General features: G+C 54.5%; 2 protein-coding genes across 3 annotated transcripts; one reads left to right on the forward strand and one right to left on the reverse strand.

The window, feature by feature from the left end:
• The first annotated feature begins 135 nt into the window (after positions 1 to 135).
• Lztr1 (leucine zipper like post translational regulator 1) lies at positions 136 to 18,603 on the forward strand. Of its 2 annotated transcripts, XM_006981205.4 has the most exons (21): positions 136 to 424; positions 798 to 860; positions 3,391 to 3,447; positions 7,812 to 7,891; positions 8,289 to 8,397; positions 9,644 to 9,727; positions 10,748 to 10,805; positions 11,623 to 11,762; positions 12,621 to 12,822; positions 13,082 to 13,237; positions 13,578 to 13,688; positions 14,142 to 14,234; positions 14,360 to 14,455; positions 14,538 to 14,703; positions 14,911 to 15,080; positions 15,234 to 15,390; positions 16,028 to 16,154; positions 16,238 to 16,387; positions 16,865 to 16,970; positions 17,051 to 17,131; positions 17,239 to 18,603. In XM_006981205.4, the coding sequence occupies exons 1-21, from the start codon at positions 225 to 227 to the stop codon at positions 17,353 to 17,355; spliced, it is 2,523 nt and encodes an 840-aa protein (XP_006981267.1). In that variant the 5' UTR covers positions 136 to 224; the 3' UTR covers positions 17,356 to 18,603. The 2 variants fall into 2 exon arrangements, with proteins under 2 accessions (XP_006981267.1, XP_076404527.1); XM_076548412.1 differs by lacking the exons at positions 136 to 424; positions 798 to 860; positions 3,391 to 3,447; ... (1 more) ...; positions 8,289 to 8,397; positions 10,748 to 10,805 and having other exon boundaries at positions 9,666 to 9,727.
• Positions 18,604 to 19,229: 626 nt separating this feature from the next.
• Thap7 (THAP domain containing 7) lies at positions 19,230 to 22,251 on the reverse strand. Its single transcript, XM_006981203.4, has 5 exons — positions 22,194 to 22,251; positions 21,954 to 22,033; positions 21,418 to 21,573; positions 20,082 to 20,213; positions 19,230 to 19,876 (listed from the first exon to the last, which is right to left on the reverse strand). Exons 2-5 carry the CDS (start codon positions 22,031 to 22,033, stop codon positions 19,327 to 19,329), a joined length of 918 nt encoding a protein of 305 aa, XP_006981265.1. The 5' UTR covers positions 22,194 to 22,251; the 3' UTR covers positions 19,230 to 19,326.
• Positions 22,252 to 23,313: the final 1,062 nt, after the last annotated feature.

Genomic DNA, 23,313 nt, shown 5'->3' on the forward strand with positions numbered 1-23,313 from the left:
CGCTCGCTGAGGACACCGTGAGGAACCGCGCCGCCAGGACCCTCGACCGCCCGCCGTGCCGCGGGGAGCGCAAGGCTTGTCGGGAAGGCGGGCCTAGCGCGCACGCCGGCCGGACGTGCGCCACCGTAGGCGCAGGGCTCTTCGGGAAATGTAGTCCTTCGGCTCGGCCCGGGCGGCGGCCCTGAGCCCTGCAACCTGGGCGGCCCATCCGGCCTGAACCGGGCATGGCTGGGCCCGGAGGCTCGGGGGGCCCGATCGGAGCCGGGGCCCTGGCAGGAGGGGTGCGCTCCAAGGTGGCTCCGAGCGTGGACTTTGACCACAGCTGCTCAGACAGTGTCGAGTACCTGACGCTCAACTTTGGACCCTTCGAAACAGTGCATCGCTGGCGGCGCCTCCCACCCTGCGACGAATTCGTGGGCGCCCGGTACGACAGCGAACAGGGGGTCCTGAAGGCACTAGGGGTGGCGGCGAGGGCTGAGGGGGGCCCAGGATGGGCTCTAGGGGCGAGGACCCGTGTGATGTCCTGGGGGTAGTCGATTCCCAGGGAGCCGCGCAGTAGTGACCCTAGGCAGGGCTCTAGACCTGTTACATTTCTGAGGGTCCCGTTTGCGTCCCGGACCTGAGGGATGGGTGGGGAGCCTGAAGAATCCTCGGTGTGCCAGACGTCCTTGCTGTCTGATGGATCTCTGTAGATCTTAGCAGTTGAGAGGCTTTACCCGAACTTATGTGACAGCCACCTTGGGTGTCAGCCAGGAGAGTCCCGGTCTCACCACCCTCCACCTCTTCTTTCCTTCTAGGCGTAGCAAGCACACAGTCGTAGCATATAAGGATGCCATCTATGTGTTTGGCGGAGACAACGGGTGAGTTTGCCTGTTTTGATGGGAGTGGTGGCAGGGGACGACGACAATGAGACAGACTGTCTGAGAATGGGGGTCATTAGCCATGTCCTGTGAACCTCTGCTTCCCTGTCTGTGAGGCACCTTGTACCTGGTTCCCAGGTTATGGTGAGGAGGATCTTGCCCTTAAAGCCCTCTCACCCTGGCATTCGAATGGCAGCACATGCTCTGTCCCTAGAAATATGCTTGTTTTGAGTGAGGAGACGGCCTATAGCCCTGCGGCACTTTTCTTCTTCCCCTACACTTCTCTCTAGGCTTTGCCCACTCGCTTGCTTTGTAACCAAAAGTACGGAGAACATGTTTTGTTGTTGTTTTTACATCTATTTATGGGGTGCATATGGAGGCCAGACAACAGCATGCAGGATTCATCTTTCCCCTGCCATGCGGGTGGGTACCAGGGATTGAACCCAAGTTGCAAGACTTGGTGAGCCGGGCAGTGGTGGCCTTTAATCCCACGTCTTTAATCCCAGCACTTGGGAGGCAGAGCCAGGCGGATCTTTGTGAGTTCAAGGCCAGCCTGGTCTACAGAGCGAGATCCAGGAAAGGCGCAAAGCTACACAGAGAAACCTTGTCTCAAAAAAAAAAAAAAAAAAAAAAAAGACTTGGTGGCAAATGCCTTCACTTGCTGAGCCATCTCACTGCCTCCAAAATCGGTTTTATTGGTGCTGTGCATGTCTTGCTTCTGGTGGAGATTTCCCTGCGTTGCTTTAACTTCCTGGAAAATAATCTTCCCGGAAATGACCTGCAGTTCTGGTGAGCACATCTCCATGCACGCAGACTTCTTAATTAAGCTGGAGTTATATGTTTGTGTATCTCCCTCCTTCAGGCCCAGGACCTGGCCTAAAGCCCAGGAAGGGGACTACCGTCTTGGTCCTGTACACTACCTGGGGTAGCTGAACTAGAGCAAGTGAGATTTTCAGGACTCTATTAGGGCATGCAAACTGGGCCATGGTCCTCTGGCATTTATCTTATCTTTCTCAAGAGCAGCTGGGGATCCATTTACAACTGCAAGTCAGCCCATAGCCCCGTAATGTCCCGGCACTCTGTGTGAAGCCGAGTTCTCACAGGAGTGTATGAGGCCAGCTGTACACTTGTGAGGTCCTGATTCTCAGCCAGCCTTTGCGATGCTGTTCCTTCCCAGACACACGTCTCGCTGCCCTTCTGATATTCCTCATGGGTGAGGCCTCCGTGTCCTCTCTTACCAGCTCCGTCTGCACCCCCCGACTGCGACTGCTGCCTCCGATCTAGTTTCTCTGCCAAGACAAGGCATCTTTCTGTCTTCTCTTCTCTGTACCAGTGCCCGGATGTCACAGGCAGCGTTTACTGAGTTAAAGGATGAGCCTTCAAAAGAATTCCCCCGCCAAAAAGACCAGTGTCCAACATAGAGTGGTGGGTGGTAGCTTAGGATGGCTGTCATTAGCATTTCCTGGAGCAGGTAGAGAACTGTGGTGATAAGCAGAAGTGGTTTTGGTATGCAGTCTCAACAGAAAGAGAAAATTTAATTATGCATCCGTTTGGCCGTGACTTAAGAAAAACCAGGGCAACCTCCATTCAACAGAGTGGCAGATGAGTTCCTACCGGGCAGTAGCTTCAAGGAAACCCCGGGGTGGGGGCGGGGCCTGGTCGGTTAGGTTAAGAGTTCTTCAGGGCTTCAGCAGACATGGGTAGCCTCCGGTTTTGGGGTGTTCCTTAACGTTGGAGTTTACGAGGCGTTTGGACCAGTAGCTGTTCTGGTTTGCCTGGTCTTTGGGGGCCTAGCATAGCAACTTAGTTCAAAACAGCGGCCTCCCATTATTTTACCCAGCGCCACTAAGTTTAAGTGGGGGTTAAACAAGGGGAGGCTGACCCAGTCTCTACGCTTTGCCCTCCTGGCTGTGGGCCAAGCTTCCTCTCCTATAAAATGAAGTCAGGGAGGGTACGCAGCTGGCACAGACTGAGCCAGGCAGGATGCCCTGTAAAGGCCTGGCCTGACGGGAGTGCTTGGGATCCTGTCGGTTCGCTTTCTTCTTCCACATTAACAAGGGTTGGAAACGTGCCGGTAATGCAAGCTGACCCAGTGGACAGGGGACTTTGGTGTGGTTCTTCTGTCAGGGGGCAGGAAGATGCGTGTTTGAGCCAGCGTTTCATCGAAGTGCGGTCTGACTCGGAAGGGTTGAATGCCGGAGTAGGAATTCTGGAGGCTGGGGGAGGTGTGAGTGATGACTCCAGCCTCTGGGCCGGGTTCTGCTCTCATATCGGCCTTCGGTGGGCTGCTGGTGGTGGGGGCCAGGCTGGCCCTGTCGGGGGGCCCTAGTTGCTCATATCACCGGCCACTGCTTTTGTCCTCTGGGTTGTCTGACTCTGGACAAGTCCAGGGGTCAGTGAGCCAGGCCCTCCCGGCTGCCTCCGACCCTGGCCGTACGCCGTACGCCGCTGCCATCTCTAAGGTCCTGGTGAGGTAACGCTTTGACAAAGCAGCCTGTCTACTGTCACCCTCTCTCTGCCTGCCTTTCAGAAAGACGATGCTCAACGATCTCCTGCGGTTTGATGTGAAGGACTGCTCCTGGTGCAGGTGGGTGGCCCTGGGACCCGCCTGTCCTCCTGGAGAGCAGCAGCACTGTCCTGGGTCCACCGGCTGATAGTCAGCTCATCGTGGAGGGCCAGAGAGAGATTATAACAGAGGAGAGCCTTTGATGGCTTCCCTCTTCTCCCGGCTTTCTGTGAAAATGATTATCCTAAATCCTGTGAACTAAGGGGTCTGTCTGGTCTAGTGGGTGGTATTTAGACTCTTACCTGGGAGGGACCTGCAGTCACCAGAATTTCTTCTGGGCCAGGAGTTGCTGTCAGGTCTCAGGTAGGGCATGGGTGGGCCTCAGTTAATTAGTTTTCCCAAAGTGCCACCTCCAGGCTGTCCTACCCCTGTCTCAGGGCTGGTTGCCTTCCAGTAGACCCCATACAGGCACTGAGCAGCATGCAAACCCTGTGAACCACAGTCTCAGCTGGGTGGCCTTGCACAAGAGCTAGCTGCCCTCTTTGGGTACCACATGCTTGTGTTTCCTGCAGCAGTCACTGTCTGGGAACAGCTTACACAGACCTGAGGGTCAGGGTTTACCGGACTGGCTAGCTCTATCATCTGCTCACGCAGGAGCACAGTGCCACACAGACCCTTGTGGTGCATACTCTGTAGTCTGGAGGAGTTCCCCTTGGTCCTCAGGAGCCTTCTAGGATGGGGTCTGTTTTGAAAGAGGAGGATGCAGGGCTTTGGAGATTGTGTGACTGCTCTGGACACTCAGCCAGGCAGGGCAGCTCCACTTGCCATCATGCACTGTCTTAGGTTTCTATTGCTGTGCTGAAACACCGTGACCAAAAGCAACTTGAGCTGGGCAGTGGTGGCACACATCTTTAATCCCAGCACTCGGGAGGGAGAAGCAGGCCGATCTCTGTGAGTTCGAGGCCAGTCTGGTCTATAGAGTGAGATCTAGGACAGACTTCAAAGCTACACAGCGAGACCCTGTCTCAAAAACAAACAAACAAACAAACAAACAACCCCCCCAAGACAAAATCAACTTGAGAAGGAAAGTGTTAATCTCAGTTTACATGTCCATGTCACAGTCCATCATTGACGGGAGTCAGGGCAGGAACTCAAGGCAGGTATCTGGAGGCAGAAGCTGATGCAGAGGCCATGGAGGGGTGCTGCATACTGACTTGCTCCTCATGGCTTGCTCAGCCTGCTTTCTCTCTCTCTCTCTCTCTCTCTCTCTCTCTCTCTCTCTCTCTCTCTCTCTCTCTTTCTTTTTTCATTTTATAAAATCTTTATTGACAAATAATTCACATAGTATACAATTTGCCTGTTTGCACAATTTGATAGACTTTAGTCCAGCATCCTCATAGGCCACCATCACCATCACCACTTTCTACTTTAGAACATCACTGTCTTCAATTTCATGCACACATATAATGTAGGGTAATTACATTCCACCTTATTTTTTTAACGATTTTTTTTATTTATTATGTATACAGTGTTCTGTTTGCACATATCCCTGCAGGCCAGAAGAGGGAGCCAGATCTCATTACAGATGGTTGTGAGCCACCATGTGGGTGCTGGGAATTGAACTCAGGACCTCTGGAAGAACAGTCATTGTTCTTAAGCTCTGAACCATCTCTCTAACCGCCACCTTATTTTTTTAAATGAACATAATATTTGCAATTATAACCATTTTTAAATTCACAATTCCGTGGCATGAATTACATTCAAGATATTAATTACACTCATGATAGTCATTAATTACACTCATGATCTTAATTACATTTGTGGTATTCATTGATTACATTCGCAGTATTCATTTAATAACTATATTTTTGATATTCATCAATTACATTAATTGCATTGATTTGTTACATTCGTGATATTATGTCCTGATACTACTGTCCGTTTGTGGGGCTTTTCCATCACACAAAACAGAAACTGTACTTAGGAAATCGTTGCTCTATATTCCTTTCTTCTCCATCTTGAGATATCATCTAATCTTTCTGTCTCTATGAATTTGTATATTCTATATATTTCTTTCCTTTTTTTTTTTTTTTTTTTTTTTTGAGACAGGGTTTCTTCATGTAGTTTTGGTGCCTGTCCTGGAGCTCGCTCTGTAGACCATCATCAGCCTGCTTTCTTATACCACCCAGGACCACCTGCCCAGGGAAGGTACCACCCACAAAGAGGTGGGGCCTCCCACATCAATCACTAATTAAGAAAATGCCCCCTAGGCTTGCCCACAGCCTGACACTATGGAGTCTTCTCAGTTGTGTTTCCCTGTCCTCAGAAGTCTAGCTTGTGTCGAGTTGACAAAACTAAACAAGGAAAAGCAACAACAAAACCCCACAGCCCATAGGACCCCCACCCTCTGCCTGGGCTGCCTGGCAGCACTGGACAAGCAGCAGAAATAATTTCTCTCACGCTTGATTTTAATACAGCTGCTACCAATTCTTTGATTTCTTTTTTTTCTGTGCTGGATATAAAATCTAGGGACTGGTGCATGCCAGGCAGGCACTCTACCTTTGAACTATATCCCTAGCCTTTTTTTTTTTTTTTTTGGACAGGGTCATAAATATATATATATCTTTCCCAGGCTGGCCCCACACTTGCTGTGTAGGTAAGGATGACCCTGACCTCTTACGCTCTTACATCTACACCCGAGTGTGGGATTACAGATATCTGCTGCCATGCCTGGTTTATGCAGTATTGGGGATCTAACTCAGAGCTGTGGCTAGGCAGGCTGAGGCAGACTTAGTGCAGACAAGGTGAGCACTTGACTAACTGAGCTCCATGTCCAGATCCAGTCCTTCATTAATTTAAAAAACTCTTTGACTGGCCAGCGAGCTGGCTCAGCAGATGCAGCCAGCGCTGAGCAAGCCTGAAGAGCTGAGTTCAGTCATCAGAAAAAGTGAAGGTGGAGGCGAGAACTACTCCACAGAGGGTCCCCTCCCCTCCCCGGGTGCACTGTGGAGAAGTGATCCACAAGTTCCCAGGTTCGTTACCCAACACTGCAAACAAAATTCACATATAGCCAGCTGTGGTGGTAGACCACTTGACATTCTAGCCTTTGGGAAGCAAGCAGGCAAATCTGAGACCAGCCTTTGTAACATAGCAAGACCCTCTCAAAAGACAGGCAAAAATAAATAGCTTAAGCTGAGAATAGTGGGGCATTCACGTAAGATACCGGGACCAAGTCAGACTCTGTTGCTCTCTTGAAAAAGCGAATTGTAAAATATCTTCCAAACGATTCCAAAAGAACGAACCAGTCCCCCAGCCAGGCATCACTGGTGACTCACACATTTAATCCTAGTACTCAGACAAATCTCTGTGAGTTGAGGCCAGTCTGGTCTACACAGTGACTTCTAGTCCAGCCAAGACTACATAGCAAGACTCCATTTAAAGGGGGAAAACGTCAAGCATGGTGGTTTTCTTGTTCTTTCTTTTTCTTTTCTTTTCTTTTTTTTTTTTCAAGACAGAGTTTCTCTGTGTAATTCTGGCTGTTCTGGAACTCACTTTGTAGACCAGGCTGGCCTCGAACTCACAGAGATCCACCTGCCTCAGCCTCCCAAGTGCTGGGATTAAAGGTGTGTGCCACCACTGTCCAGTACATGGTGGCTTTTTAAAAATTAATTTATTTATTAATTAATTTATTTATTTATTTATTTATTGGAGCTGAGGATCGAACCCAGGACCTTGCGCTTGCTAGGCAAGTGCTCTACCACTGAGCTAAATCACCAACCGCATTGTGGCTTTTTAATCCTAGCACTCAAGAGGCAGGCGCATCTCTGTTTGAGGCCAGCCTGGTCTACAGAGCAAGTTTCAGGACAGCCAGAGCTACATAGTGAAACCCTGTCTGGAGGGCGGGGAATCCGAGAAGCCTCTTAGAGGCATAGGAAGGTGCCGGGCAAGGGCTTCCTCCTCCTAGCAGCATCTGCAAGGGTTCAATGCCTGTTACAGTGCCTGGCTTTCTCCTGGTTACTGATGTTTTAAAGGCACCTTAGAAATACAGATGTAAAGCAAAGCTGATGCCCTGCTTTGTACATCTCTTCTCCCATGTCTGTGGACAGCTGAGGGGAAAGGTCACTTGAACCATAAATTAGAAGCCAGCTTGGGCACTGTAATGAGAACTTGTCTGAAAGAGTTAATGACTGTAGTCACGGTGATACCGCTCCCTAATTCCAGTGTTCAGGAGACTGAGGTGGAGGATGGTAAATTTGAGGCCAACCTGGACTTGATAGCATAATGCGTTCCAGGCCAGCCTGCACTACTTACAGCAACACCATAACCTAAAAAGAAGAGAAGAGGGAGGAAAGAGAAGGGAGAGGAAGGGAGAAAGGAAAATAAAGTGTGGAGGTGTCAAGGCTGACCCCTCACTGACCTACTGACCTCACCCTGTGCCTCCCCAGAGCCTTCACCACTGGCACCCCACCAGCCCCCCGCTACCACCACTCAGCCGTCGTCTACGGGAGCAGCATGTTCGTCTTTGGTAAGCAGCCTTTTGCCCACCTGCACCCACAGACTTTTAGCCTCCCACCCCCTCCCCCCTCCTCCTCCCTCCTCCCCCCTCCTGCCCCCTCCTCCCCACTCCCTGGGGTTCTCTGAGCTGTTGCCTGGGCGTTACCCTGCTACCTTACTCCACTGGAGTGCTCTGAACCTCTGGCTCGAGGGGCTGATTTCCCTGAGCTCATGGAACTGGGGGTGTCCTCTCTGATGGCTAGGGCAAGAAGCATCCGTGTGCCTGTCTGCATCCCCAGGAGCCAGTGCAGGGGTAGTTCGGGTGAGCAGTTGGTCCTAGAGGTTTGTACATGTTAACTAGGCCCCCACATTTAAATACCAAAATAGTGCCCTACATATAACACTTGACTTTCATTCTCTTCACCCAGGGGGCTATACTGGAGATATCTACTCGAATTCTAACTTGAAGAATAAGAATGACCTCTTTGAATACAAGTTTGCAACCGGCCAGTGGACAGAGTGGAAGATTGAAGGGAGGTAAGAGGTTTGCTGAGCATTTCACAGTACGGGAATGGCCTTCAGCCCGGGATGTGCCTCCTGCTCCGTTTCAGACGGGGACCCTGGGGCTGGGAGGCTTTGACTGCTTGGTTCTCATCACTGCTGAGTCCCATGGGGGCAAGGCTGGACAGGGTGTATGCAGCAGGCCGGAAGCTAGGAGCTGTACCCAGCCATTGCCTCAGCCTGCTCCCAGGTGTACATCCCTTCTTTCTCAGGAACCCGGAGGGCTGCTTTGGGAGTACTCCAGGGCTTTCCTGGCAGCTGGGAAGGTGCTGGGCCTGCGTGGACCACAGAATTTCTTTGTTTGTTTGTTTTGTTTTGTTTTTTTAGCACTGGGGATGAAATCCAGGGCCTTTTTTGTACTAGGCAAGCTCTCTATCACTGAGCTATATTCCAAGGCCTATATCTGTTCCTCCATCTTTGAGACAGGATCTCATGTAGCCTAGGCTAGCTTTGAACCTGTTGTGTATGGCTGAGGATGACTTGAACATCTGATCCTCCTGCCTGCAGCCCCTGAGTGCTGGAGTTACAGGTGTACAGCACCATGCCTGGTTTTGTGTGGTGCTGGGAATCAAACCCATGGCTTTGTGTACGCTAGGAAAGCAACCTCCAAACTGAGCCACATCCCCGCCCCTTAGGAGGGTTTTTTGGTTTTGCCTTTGTGTGTTTTTTCGTTGTTTGTTTTGAGTCAGGGTGTCACACAGTCCCACTGGCTTTAGACTTGCCATGTAGCTGAGGCTGGTCTTGAACCTCTGATCCCCCTCCTCCTTTCACCTCCCTCGTGATTTGCAGACATATACCATCATGCCCTGTTTCAACATCTGAATTTTTTACACATCTGCTGCCCAGACTCTTGTGCTGTTGCTTGATTCCAGTGTCCCAGCACTGGCCTCTGAGCCCCAGTGTTGGGCACTTGTGGCCCTAGCTGCTGAACACATTGAACACATGGAGCCCTGTGCAGCCGCCTGTTCTGATAACCTTTCATTCATTTCATATTCATGAATATATTTTAATGTGTTTGGGTATATGTCTGTACCACATGCATGCCTGGTGCCTGAGGAGACTTGAAGTCATCCGATCCCCTGGGACTGGCATTACAGGGGATGGTTGTGAGCTGTCATGTGGGTGCTGGGAATTGAACCTGGGTCTCCTGAGGAACAGTGAGTTCTCTTCAATGCTGAGTCTTCTCTCCAGCCCCTCCTCATTTTTTTTCTTTATGTTCTAGGTTGCCAGTTGCCAGGTCAGCCCATGGGGCCACAGTGTACAGTGACAAGCTCTGGATCTTTGCTGGCTATGATGGCAATGCCAGGTAGGCATGTAGCTGGCCGTGTACCCTACCTCTGCATGTCCGTGGGGGCAGAATAAGCTCTCTTGGCACCTGAGTGGTCAGACTGGGGTAAGTTACCCTGGTGGGTGTTGAGTTTCTCAGGAGAGGGGTGTGGAGGTGAGATTTCTCTGTGATCCCTGGATTTCCTTGATGAGGAGATTTGGAACCACAGGGGCCTGGAGGCTGGAAGCATCTCAGCTCAAATCCAGCCCTGGGTTCCCCTCTGTGTTACAGTTTTCATTGATTTATTTATTGCTTTACTTTTTTTTGTTGTTGTTGTTTTGTTTTGGTTTGGTTTTTCGAGACAGGGTTTCTCTGTGTAGCTTTGTGCCTTTCCTGGAACTCACTCGGTAGCCCAGGCTGGCCTCGCACTCACAGAGATCCGCCTACCTCTGTCTCCCGAGTGCTGGGATTAAAGGCGTGCGCCACCACAGCCTGGCTTACTTTTGTTTTTGTTTCAAGACAAGGTCTCTATGTAGCCCTCGCTGGCCTGGAACCCTCTGTGTAGATCTGGCTGGCTTTAAACTCACAGAGCACCTCCTGCCTCTGCTTCCTGAGTGCTGGGTTTAAAGGTGTGCGTCTCCACACCAGGCTTCCTCCTTGTCTTAGAAACGCTGTTTTGTTGTATTTCTCTGATAACCAAATGGTGGTGCTCACTCTAAACTTGACGTTGCAGAAACCGGTAACGGCACAGTGCGGCAGCAGGCTGTGTGGGACACACGGTCTTTTCCCTCCCCAGGGGCTGGCCCTGTCTCATTACCCCAGATAGTATGTGTCAATCTACTTCTGTGTTGGCTGGTCAGAGAGCCAGTAGGAAGTGAAAGCTGCTAGGGGCTGGGTGCAGGGATTTGATATCGCGCCTTCTTCCCCGGAAGTTCCTGTTTCTTTAAGAAAGATGGCACACTTGTCTCCTGACACACATAGCAAGTGGTCCTTCCCTGGGGCTAACCCTCCCAGCCAGGCTCAGGACCAAAGGATCCTGACTCCTCTGTCCTGATGCAGGTTGAACGACATGTGGACAATTGGCCTCCAAGACCGAGAGCTCACATGCTGGGAGGAGGTGAGGGGTGCAGGGATCATGATGCAGGTGGGAAGTCAAGGGCACTGGGCGGGGGGTTTGCAGCATCAAGAGGTGAGGGATAAAGGAAGCTGGTGTACGGGTGAGAGGTGCTAGGGTGGCATGTGACAGAGGCTGCCTTCTTCCCCTTACCAAGGCCACCTTTTTCTCTCCTTGACCCTCACCCCAGCCCAATTCTGGTATTAACTAGAGACTCCAAGTGGGCTGAGGATGTAGTTGAATTAGTAATGTAGCATGTATGAAGCCCTGGGTTTGATCCTCTAATCCCAGTACTGGGGAGATGGGTCAGAAATTCAGGGTGATCCTCAGCTGCAGAGTGAGTTTGGGGTCAGCTTGGGCTCCATAGAGAGTTCTAGGTTAGCCAGAGCTGCACAGAGAGACCTTGTCTCCAAATGACAGAATAAATAAATGAATCCTAAAAGGCTTTGGAGCTAAGGCTGTAGCCCATGGTAGCACAGCACATCCCTGGCTTTGGTCCCTAGGAGCCAAAGTGGAGGCTGAGGAAGGAAAAAGCTCCGAGTCCAGAATGGGCAGAGTGCCACATGGGACAGGCGTGACTTGTTCCCACCCTCGAGTGAACACAGCGAGAGCAACACAGAGTTCACTCCTTTCCCCTGAAGCTTTCTTTCTCTTGTAGAAATTATATTTTTAGTTCCAAATGAACCGCACGATTTTAGCCTCAGAACTGGGTCCATGTGGTAGGTGTGATGAGGCTGTAAGCTATATTTATTCACTCCTAAGTGTAGGATAGTGTGGCCCAGGCCTGTGAGGCCCTGGCTGAGCTGTGCCCCCACTGCAGGTGGCCCAGAGTGGGGAGATTCCCCCGTCCTGCTGCAACTTCCCTGTGGCTGTGTGCCGGGACAAGATGTTCGTGTTCTCGGGGCAGAGCGGAGCCAAGATCACCAACAACCTCTTCCAGTTCGAATTCAAGGACAAGACGTGAGTTCCCTGGGTTTTGGGGGTTTTGCTCATTCCTGTGTCTGGTAACTGCTGTGATCTCCCCTAGTTCCCACATACAGCAGGAGCATACAGCCTGGAGTACGGGCATTTGACAGCCTCATGGGCCCTTGGGGTATGGCTGTAGCTCAGCAAGATGTGGCCTGAGTCAGGGTCCCTTGCCCCGTGTGTGGCTGGCTCACTGCCACTGTAAACAAATGTGGCCAGCACTAATCTCGTGGGAGAGCAGAAGACAGGCAGGGGAAAGTAGGCTCTCTACTTTGACTAGCCTGAGATGGGGCTGGAAGTAACAGAGAAAAAGGAACAGGACTTGGGCGGGGACTCACAAGCTGCCGAAGTGGTAGGTGGAGGGATCTTGTTGAGTGCGGGGCAGGCATGGAGTGAGTGAGCCTGCATCTGTTTTGGTTCTTCAGCTAACGTAGCAGAAAAGGGGATTGTTGGAAGGTTCTGGGAGCCCTTGGAGGGTAGAAGTACTGGAGGAATTAGTGCCTGGGCAGGCATCTCCCAGGTGGGGCTCTGCTGTTTGGATAACAAGGTCTGTACCTCTCCATCCCCAGAGCAGACCCCAGAGGCCCTGTCCTGCCGCTGCTGTCTCGTCCTGCTGTGGCGGGACAAGAGGGAGCTTGGGTAGGGCCCATGGTGGGTTGCATGGAGCTGAGTGGGGCCAATACCTGAGCTTAACAGGTCAAGGGATGCTGGACACACAGGCCTGTGCCTTCCCTGTAGACCATGGGCTGGCACTGCAGGGACTTTAGGGGAACTTCATGGGAGGACCTCCTGTGGGGCGTGTGAGAGAGAGCAGAGCCCCACTCCAGTGCTGGTTCATGGTCATGGCCCCAGGTGGACACGCATCCCCACTGAGCACCTGCTCCGGGGCTCCCCACCCCCGCCACAGCGGCGCTATGGACACACCATGGTGGCCTTTGACCGTCATCTCTATGTGTTTGGGGGTGCGGCGGACAATACACTGCCCAATGAGCTGCACTGCTATGATGTGGACTTCCAGACTTGGGAGGTTGTCCAGCCCAGCTCTGACAGTGAGGTGAGTCCTGACCTGGGTTCCCTTGATTCCATGTAACCAAGAAGAGCAGCCTGAGAACCCTCAAGGCCCTTAGTGCTACATCCTTCAGGTTTTCATGCCTGCATTCCATCAGTTGCCCTGTGCTGCTATCCTGCAGACCGCTGGGAGGCACCCTGACCACCCTCACAGCCTTACTCAGTGTCTTGTCCCTCCTCTGGAGCCCATAGCAAGCCTGGAAGGGATGCTGGGTTGTTACCTTCTTACATATGTTTTCCTCAAGGTTGGTGGGGCTGAGGTGCCTGAGCGAGCTTCCTCTTCTGAGGAGGCATCAATCCTAACCTCAGAGGAGCGGAGCAGCTTTAAGAAGTCCAGAGATGTGTTTGGCTTAGACTTTGGCACCACCTCAGCCAAGCAGCCTGTCCACCTGGCATCAGAGGTGAGTGTCAAGGACGCTTATTACAATTCCATTACCCTCTGCAGCAGGGCCTCTGATAGACGGGTAGAGCAGGACTCCTGCAAGAGCAGTGCGTGGCTCTGGGGTTCCCAGGCGTTACCCCGTAGTCAGCGTGACATGCTGGCCCAAACACACTGCTAACCTGGGGTTCTGCACAACCTGCCCTGCCCTCTGCCCCACCCCAGGGAACCTCTGTCCAGGGGACTGGGATCTTTGGCCTCCTCTTTCGTGGCCACATGGATCCGTGACACTAGCTTGGCCAAGCCAGACCCACTGTTGGAGTCTGCCCCATCCCATCCTTCCATCCGCTTGTCCTCCTCAGCTGCCCAGTGGGAGGCTCTTCCATGCAGCTGCTGTCATCTCTGACGCCATGTACATCTTTGGGGGCACTGTGGACAACAACATTCGCAGCGGGGAGATGTACAGGTTCCAGGTGTGTAGCCAGTGGTTCTGTGAGGCCTGCTGGGGTAGGTGGGCCAGTGGGTGGGGTCAGGGCTGTGTAAGGTGCCTACTGAGAGCTAAGTAGTCTGGTGCCGAGGGTTGGGGTGCTGTAGCTCCGGGTGGGCAGAGGTGACACCAGGAGGGAGGGAGCCTTAGTGCAGAGCGAGGCCAGCAGAGCCTCTGCTTCAGAGAAGAGTGTCAGGAGAGCACACAGGACCCGCAAAGGGGAGGCAAGCTGGCCTCTGTGCTGGGGCCTCCAAGAAAATCGGCCTGGAGAAGGCTGGCGGGAGCTTGTCTTGGAGGCCCTGGGAGCCTTAGTCAGAGAAATCACAGTGGACGTGGAGGCCTTCTTCGTCGTGGCGCAGGCACGCCAGTCCGCAGCCAGGCTCAGCCGACCCTGCGGGTCTCGGGGCCTCTGCCGCTCCTCACTGCCGCTCCTCCGCAGTTCTCTTGCTACCCCAAGTGCACACTGCATGAAGACTACGGGCGCCTGTGGGAGGGCCGCCAGTTCTGCGATGTGGAGTTCGTGCTGGGCGAGGTAGGCAACTCCGCAGCCTCCCACTGTGTCTGCCGAGTGCGGGGAGCTTCGCCCTGGCCTGCTGGCTTCTGTCCCCTGGCCGGGGCCCTGTGCTCCCACCCACAAACCACTCGCCCTCCACGCAGAAGGAAGAGTGTGTACAAGGCCACGTTGCCATCGTCACCGCACGGAGCCGCTGGCTGCGCAGGAAGATCTTGCAGGCTCGAGAGTGGCTGGCCCAGGTAAGGTCTCCTTTGGCCCTCGTGACCGGGAAGCTTTGCCCGCTGTCTACTAGGGTGCCCTGAGCTCCCGTTTCCCCCACAGAAGCTGGAGGAGGATGGGGCCCTCGCACCCAGGGAGGTCCCTGGTGCAGCTGTGGGCAGGGCGCGGCCACCCCTGTTACGTGTGGCCATTCGTGAGGCCGAGGCCCGGCCATTCGAGGTGCTCATGCAGTTTCTCTACACAGACAAGATCAAGTACCCACGGAAAGGTCTGCCTCGGGTATGGGTGGTGTGGACCAGGGTGGGGATGGGCAGCGGAGGCAGGGGGTGCTGCGAGGTCTGTTAGAGGTGTGCCCGAGGCACAAGCCGGAGTCAGCTGGCATGCAGTCCAGCTGCCATCTTACAGCCCCGACCCTCGTGTTCCTGGAGGGAGCCCTCCTTTCCCGGGGCCCAGGCTCAGGGGCGTTCTGGTGCAGGCCATGTCGAGGACGTGCTGCTCATCATGGATGTGTACAAGTTGGCGCTGAGCTTCCAGCTGTGCCGTCTTGAACAGCTGTGTCGGCAGTACATCGAAGCCTCCGTGGATCTCCAGAATGTGCTGGTTGTGTGTGAGAGTGCCGCCAGGCTACAGCTGGGCCAGCTTAAGGTGCAGCGGGGTCAGCCCGGCAGCTGGGGAGGCCTGCCAGCCCAGGCCTTCTGTGGTGGGATGGGTGTATTCCGTTGTTCCTCACTGCAAGCTCTGGTGCCCAGCCTGGGCCTGGGCCTGACTCCAGCTGCCTCCTGTGCCCGTCTGTCCCAGGAGCACTGCCTGAACTTCATAGTGAGGGAGTCCCACTTCAACCAGGTGATCATGATGAAGGAGTTCGAGCGCCTCTCATCCCCACTGATCGTAGAGATCGTGCGGAGGAAGCAGCAGCCGCCCCCTCGAGCACCCTCGGATCAACCCGTGGACATTGGTAGGGAAGTAGTGATGAGAGACTTAGTAGCTACCTACCTGCCAGGCCCTTGGGGTAAGGGTGGCTCTGTGACCCATCGGGTGTTGCAGGCACAAAGGCTGGGAGGGACAGAGGCAGGCACGTCTCAAAGAATCCATGGGGGCTTCCAACAGCAAGAGCCTGGAGACCCCGAAACCCACTCCTCGGGGTGACGTGTGCCTTCTCTGGTTGGCTGGTCAAATCTGATGTCAAGTGAGCCAGGCAGCTGCAGCTACATCTTGTCAGTGTGCCAGCCTACCCGATGGAGAAGATTGGTAGCACCTCCCCAACTCTCCTTGGGGGTTACACTAGTCCCTGCCACTGGCATGAGAGTTCAAAAGATGAGCCTGGAGGGGAGTCCAGCATGAGACTGGGAGCTGGGCATGTAGGGCAGGCACATCGTGGAAGGTCAGTGATTGGTGCAGCATCCCTGAGGGCCAGTTTCCAGGTGACCTGAGGGCTGAGGAGAGGACAAACTGGTACTTCTGACTCGGGGAAACTGCACAGAGCAGCAACATGGTCACTGGGGAGAGGCAGTGCCTACTGGGCCAGAAAACAAAGGTAGAAAACAATTCAGGGTAGAGGTGGGAGTCTTTTCAAGGTCCTTCTACACCCCCAGGCACATCTTTGATCCAGGACATGAAGGCGTACCTGGAGGGGGCAGGCTCGGAGTTCTGTGACATCACACTACTGCTGGACGGCCACCCACGCCCGGCCCACAAAGCCATCCTCGCTGCCCGTTCTAGGTGTGCTAAGGGTGGGTGAGGGGTGGGGCAGGGCCTTGATGCTTTCTTCTCCTGAGAGCTGGGGTCTACCTCCTTGTTTGCAGCTACTTTGAGGCCATGTTCCGTTCATTCATGCCGGAGGATGGGCAGGTGAACATCTCCATCGGGGAGATGGTGCCCAGCAGACAGGCCTTTGAGTCCATGCTACGTTACATCTACTATGGAGAGGTCAACATGCCCCCTGAGGACTCCCTGCATCCTTTACCTGCTTGTGCTCCTGGGTCACCACTGAGAAGTCTTAGCACCTCTCAGACATGTTTGGTTCCCGTTCTGTTGGCTGGGCGATCTTGGCTCGGTACCTAATTCTAGAGTGTCCGGTGCTGGTGCTGGGCCTCCTGGACAGAGTGATTCCTCATGCTTTATGTCAGTAGTGTTTGAACTTGAGGTGCAAGGACACCGGTGGGCCCCAGAAGACTTGGAAAAGTTCTGTGAATGTGCACATGGGAATGAGAGGATTCGGGTTTTCTTTGGATCTTGAATGGGCCTCTGAGCCTAAAATGGTTCAGAACCAGTTTAGAGAGTAAGCCAGCTGGGGCCCAAACTGGAACTCTGGCTTCTGAGGTTTGTGTAGTTCTGTCAGTACCCTCCCTTGGAGGACAAGGGATGTGGCAGGATGGGTGGCTGCACGTGAATATGTCCTTTGACTTGGCAGCTCCTTAACTTGTGCCCAGTTACCTATTTGCGGCCCCCTACTACTATGGCTTCTACAACAACAGACTGCAGGCATACTGCAAGCAGAACCTGGAGATGAACGTGACCGTGCAGAACGTGCTACAGGTAGAGCCTTGGTACCCTTCAGGCAACACCTTCATCTGTGGGTGAGCCGGGGCAGCGCCTCATGGTTCCTGCCATTGCAGATTCTGGAGGCGGCTGACAAGACGCAGGCACTGGACATGAAGCGGCACTGCTTGCACATCATTGTGCACCAATTCACCAAGGTCAGGCTCTGGCCCCAGTGCTCTAGGTCCCAGCCCTCCCCAGCAGGCTGCCCCCCCTGGTCCTCGTGGGGTCTGGCTTCTTCATCTAGTTCTGGTCGTCTGTGCAGGTCTCTAAGCTGCCCACACTGCGGCTGCTGAGTCAGCAGCTGCTTCTGGACATCATAGACTCCCTGGCCTCCCACATCTCTGACAAGCAGTGTGCAGAGCTGGGTGCCGACATCTGAGGATCGTGGAAGACTGGAGAGTGATGACACTCGACCGATTGGCCACATCTCCACCTACAGTGACCATACCTGTGGTTCCCAGCGCCCACAGGGCACTGAGGTGACAGGAACTCATTGAGGACGCAGGCCCCACAGGGATGGCAAGTGACGCAGACTCCCTCCCCAGCTGGCCCCTCCCCCAAGGAGACCAAGGCTCAGGGACGCCACTCAGCGGTAGAAAGATGATGTGTGCTGTGGATCCAGGCATAGAATCCTACTGCTAGGGGACGAGGGCTTGGCAAGCTACTCTTAACTAACAGTAGGGTGCATTCCACTCCTTACCCAGAACCTAATGGGGACCAGTGACAGTGATCTGATCCTAGACATGAACTTTAGAAGGTTTTGCTCCCAGCCCACAGGGCAGCAAGTGTAGCTAAGCCTCCCAGAGAGGCTGCGTTTCTGGCCCACCCAGTGTGCGTATCTGGGCCAGAGAGAAGTCAGCAGAAACACTCCTGTGTGTGTTCTGCCACTGACATGCCTCCTATAAAGCTGTGGCAATGCTATGACACACCTGGCTGGCATGGCAGCCACCTTTGGTCTGCCCTCCTGAAGCCCATGGCAGTTCTATGGCTTAGGAGATTCCCCAGATGTGGGGGTAGCACATCTCCCCGTTCTGCCCATGTCAACACATGGTGTCAGTCACAAGGGAGAGAAAACTGAGTACCCGAGATATCTCCCCAGAGACCAGGACTGTCCGGGGCATCCATCCTTGTTACCTGACATCCCAATACAGCATAGTGGACCCTTTTTTTTTTTTTTTTTTTTTTTTTTTTAACGTACAGGAACCTGTTCTGTGCTAGGAAGGCAGAACTCATTTTGGAGAAATGCTTGACTTTTCCTTGGACTTAAAAACATTTCCCTCCTGTGCTCCATCACCCCATGCTGTGGGGCTCCAGGTAGACAGGTGCCCTGGGTGGCAGTCCCATACGGACATCCAGGAAGTGGTCTGGTTAGGAGATGAGGTACTAGGCACAAGCTGATGGCAGTTGAGCTGAGTGGAGGGTCCCGCCTATGGTGGGCGGCCAGGCAGGCTGGGTGAGTCAGCTGTGCTGTCAGCCCTTCCCCCAAGGTTGTGACCTCATCCAAGCCTCTTTTCGGGGGAACACCTGAAAACTTCGGTCGGCAAATCTTGCTGACCCCTGTAACTGGACATTCATATCCTCTACACAGGATACAAATAAACATTCACCTAGGGCTCCAAAAAGAAAACTTTGAGAACCTTGTGTACAAACTCAGACAGAAACTCAACTGTGCTTGAGCTATGTGGCCAAGGAGCAGCAGGGAGAGGCCATGTGCTTTGTGTTTACCATGGATACAGCTACAGTAAGAAGCCTAAGTTCCCAAGATAAATACAGTACCAAGGCTAGGGCCTGAATGCTGCATCTAGGTATGGCCCTGCAGCCTGACAAGTGTAGCACCCTATGTTGGTTTTGAGCTCCCTAAGTTCGGCCAGAGTGGGCAGTGCACGGGACTGGCCAGAGAGATGAGACCTGTGGGCAGAGGCTTGCTGTGCCTCTCCATAAGTATCGAGTCAGACACTGGGCATGACGGCACATGCCTACCACTCTACTCAGAAGGTACAAGAGGATTAGGAGTTCAAGGTCTTCTCTGGCTTCAATGACACCAGCCTGGGCTACAGGAAACCCTGACTGGAAAAAGGAGGGGAGGGGCGGAGCTGAACTCAGGCGCTGGCCTTCTTACTTGAAAGAGTAAATAAGCAGGGGGACTGTAGAGTCCCCATGGCCAAGAGGTTGCATGCCAGGCCTGAGCCCTCCGGGACTTTGGCCACTGTCTGGGGAGAAGCCTGGCACCCCCAGCAGAGCCAGACAGCAGGGTCTCTTTCTAGCATCCACTTTATTGTGACGTCTGGCCGGCCTGGCGGATGCAGTCCCCATCAAGTGCCTGAGGAAGCACGGCCAGAGCCTTGGTGTCCTAGGCCATGCTGTTGCTCAGCTGCATGGCGAAGTCCTGAACATGGTCCTTGAGGGTCTGGCGGGCATCTGCCTGTGCTCGCTTCTCTCGCGCCCGCTCCTGCTGCAGCTTGGTCAGCCGAAGCCGAAGCCGCTGCTCCCGCCGTCTGCAGGCCTGCAGCTGGCGCTGGGCCTTGTCCAGAGCATCAAGAGCCGCTTCAGCTCTCCTCTTCCAGAGCAAGGCACTCCCCACTTGGTAGCTGTGCTCATTCTGGATGTAGGCCCCGGCGGGCGGAGGCAGCCGTAACATGTACGCGGACGGGGAGATAGGCCGAGGTTCAAGAGGAGAGGCGTGCCGCTCTGGCGAAGGCTGGGCACTGCAGCCTGCTTCGTCTGCTTGGGCACCTAGAGGGCCCAGGAGGTCTGAGAAGGGGCTGTTAAGGCCAGGTTCCAGCCTCACAGCTGGGGACACAGGCAGAGTGGCAGGTGCTGAGGCTTCTTCCACGGGGAAGCAGATGATATCAGTAGGAGGTGGAGAAAATGGAGCTGTGGGTCCTTGACCTTCAGAGCAGCTGGAGGGGAGACACAAAGAAACTGACTAGCCAACTCGGGGCATGCCGGGCCCCTCATACACCCACTCAGACTTCCTAACACTGAGCCCCTTCACTGGGTCTAGGCAGCAAGAACCCTGTTCAGTGAAGACGCTGGCATTCACCCTACAGTCCAGTCCCTCAGCCCTGGGGGGAGGGTGGGGCACCCCCCTCCTGCAGCACCTACCGCTTCCTGCATCGCCGGAGCTGGCTGACATCAGGTGGATAACCATGCCCCTTGGTCCTGGTTGTTCGACGTAACTTGGAGAAAGACTCAAATATGGTGGGGACTGCCCCTTCCTTCAGCCTGTGATACCCACTGTGGGGAAAAGCAGCCCAGATGAGCTGGAGAAAAAGTGCTGCCACTTCCCCTGGGATCCCACTGAGGTCCCTCAGCACCAGGGCTGAGAGGCTCCAAGGCACACTGCCAATAATGATCCAAAGAATGCCACCGAGGTAAAATCAAACTAGTCTTCCCTGCAAATGAGCTTCCAGAGTTGAGTGGAAAACCTCCCAGCAGGGCTAGGTGGGCCAGTCAAAAGAATTCTCTCATCGGGGGCCTGCTCAAAGAACTAGGTGCTGAGTACCCCAGGGGAAAGCGGTTTTTCTTTTGTGTGGAGACCAGAGGCTTTCCTCAATGATCCCTGGAACTAGAGTCTTCTGACTTGTGAGCCACTATGTGGATGATGGCGAAGGAACCCGGGTTCTAGAAGCCAGTGCTCTCTCTCTCTCTTTTTGTTTTTCTGAGACAAGGTTTCTCTGTGTAGCTTTGGAGCCTGTTCTGGAACTCACTCTAGACCAGGCTGGCCTCGAACTCAGAGATCTGCCTGCCTCTATCTCCTGGAGTGCTGGGATTAAAGGCGTGCGCCACCGCCACCGCCTGGCTTGAAGCCAGTGCTCTTATCCTGAGTCACCTAGGCCAGCTCTATTTATTTCAGGAGTATGAATGTCTGCTGTGTGCGTGTATGTGTACCAGCTATGTGCCAGTGCCTTCAGAGGTAGGAAGACGGCAAGGGATGCCTAGTGCTGGGAACTGAACCCTGGTCCTCTGCAAGAGTAACAAGTGCTTTATCTGTTTCCATCTCTCTCCAGTGCACCCACCTTCTTTACTTGTTTTTAAGACAGGGCTCCTTGAACACAGGGCTCCACAACTCAACTAGACTAGCTAGCTGTCAGTGAGCCCAGCATATCCTTTTGTTTTGTCTTCTCCAGGCCTGGGATTAAAAGAACAGGCACCCCATGTGGCTTTTTATTTGGGTCTTTGAATTTGAATTCAAGTGCTCGCGCTTGCATACCAAGTCGGCCAACTGGTACGCTGTTTTCTCTGCCGCCACTGGACCGGTGATCCTGGGGCCACGCTTCACCGTACAGAACCGGGAAGCCGCCGCAGCCCCCGACAACAGGTCTGCAGTCTGTGGGCATGCCGGCAGCTCATCACTTCCCCGGGGCACAGGGCGGCCCCCCGACCCAATGCTCGGGTGCCTCACTCCCTGTGCGCGGTGCTGGCTGGCAGAAAGACCCACCTGATGCCCACCAGCTCAAAGCAGTTTTCCTCGAAGTGTTTGGAGCAGAAGTAGATGTACTCCGAGGCCGGGTCCCACAGGCCCTGGCCGCTGGGGTCCAGCCGCTGACAGTTGGCCAGCCACAGGCCGCGCCGGGGGTTGTCCTTCTTGGGAAGTCTGCAGAGCCACAAAACCGCGAGCGTCAGAGCGCTGCGGCCTGCGCGCGGGACGCCCACGCTCCCAGGCGAGACCGGCACGCCGCCCCACGACCCCCCGATTACCGCCCGCGACGGGGAAACTGAGGACGAGCGAGGGCGCGGGGCCCGCTCGGCGTCACCGGGCAGGAACGGGTCCGAGCTCCAGGTCCGCGGCAAGCGAGCATCCGGCCCTTTGCGGTTGCACTCGCGACTCCTCGACCGCCCCCCGCACCCTCCCGCCCACAAGTCCAAGCCTCACTTCGACCTCGGGAAGGCGCCGTCTCCCGCGCGGCCTAAAGCGCGGCCCCACCGGCGCCTGCGCGTGGGAGCCCTCGCGCGCCACCACGCACGCGCGCTGACCTGTGGAAGGAGATGCCGCGGTTGCGGGTCTCACGCGTGTCCCGTGTGCAGCAGCCGGCGGCGGAGCAGTGTCGCGGCATCTGGGGACGGGGCGGGAACTGGCTGGCGGCCGGGCGGGAGGACTGCCTTCACGCCCCAGCCGCCGCTCCCGCCAGAGGGCCCGAGCCCGTGGCCCCCCGCGGCCGAGCCGGGCCCGGCCCGTCCTCACTCGTCCTACAGCCTCCCGTCAGCGGTACTCACGGTCTGGCCATTGCTGCGCCGCCAAAGTCTCGCGATGGGTGGGCCAATGCGGAAGTTGGTAGCGTAGGGACTCCGTCGCCGGGGGCGACCGCCCTCAAGGGGCGGGACCGGAAGAGACCCTGGCGGGAGGGCCACCGGATGTTGGGAGTGCGGGGAGGAGCTGGAGACTCCCGGGTCGGCCGTGCGGTCGCTCGCCGGCCTTGTTTGCGTATCCAAGGCAACTGCTGAGCGCTCGCGGTTTGCGCGCAGCAGCCTGGGTGCGGTCTGCAGCGCTCCGCGAACCTCGTGAGCGGACCCTCTGGCTGAAAAAGATCCACCACCAAGAAAAACCTGGCTCCAGCCTGAAGGAACCCCGCCAAGGGCCGCGGGTGTCTCGGCACTTGACGCCAACCTTGAGGATCTGAGTTTGATTCCCCGGACCCACATGGTAGAAGGAGAGAATCAACGCCCAGTAATTGCCCTCTGGCCCCACGTATTGCACATGTGCATGCATGCACAAAGTAAAATGTAAAGACAAAAAAGAGTTCTTAGAGTAACGAAATGAGCTGCGTAAGCGGAGGGACTGCAAACACGCCGAGAGGTCGGTTGCCAGCGTCTGAGCCCACTGGGACTGTGGCACTATCTCCAGGGAAACCTGGCACTCCCAGCTGGGCCAGACTACAGGATCTCTTTCTAGCATCTACTTTATTGTGACATCTGGCAGTCCTGGGGGTCCATTTTAGATCAAATTCTTTAAATAAAGACCAGTGCTTCTTCCATACCAGGAAGGAGGTAGAGAGGTGACCCGAGTACCATCTGGGGACATGCAGTGAGTAGGATGCTTCCATTCGCCGTTCAGTGGAGGAAAGCCAATGAAGAAATGGCGTGTCAGAAACCAGGTTTCTACAGTGGAATGCCAGCCGCACTCTCACAAGACGGGATGAAAAGCCACTCCATGCTGTTCACGTTTTCCCTTATCTAGTTAGAAGCTTTTTTTTTTTTTTTTAATGTATTTATTATGTATACAGTGTTCTGTCTGCATATACACCTTCAGGTCAGAAGAGGGCATCAGATCTCATTACAGATGGTTGTGAGCCACCATGTGGTTGCTGGGAATTGAACTCATGACCTCTGGAAGAAC

This window comes from Peromyscus maniculatus, chromosome 12 (genome assembly GCF_049852395.1).
Source record: "Peromyscus maniculatus bairdii isolate BWxNUB_F1_BW_parent chromosome 12, HU_Pman_BW_mat_3.1, whole genome shotgun sequence".
Classification (NCBI taxonomy): domain Eukaryota; kingdom Metazoa; phylum Chordata; class Mammalia; order Rodentia; family Cricetidae; genus Peromyscus; species Peromyscus maniculatus.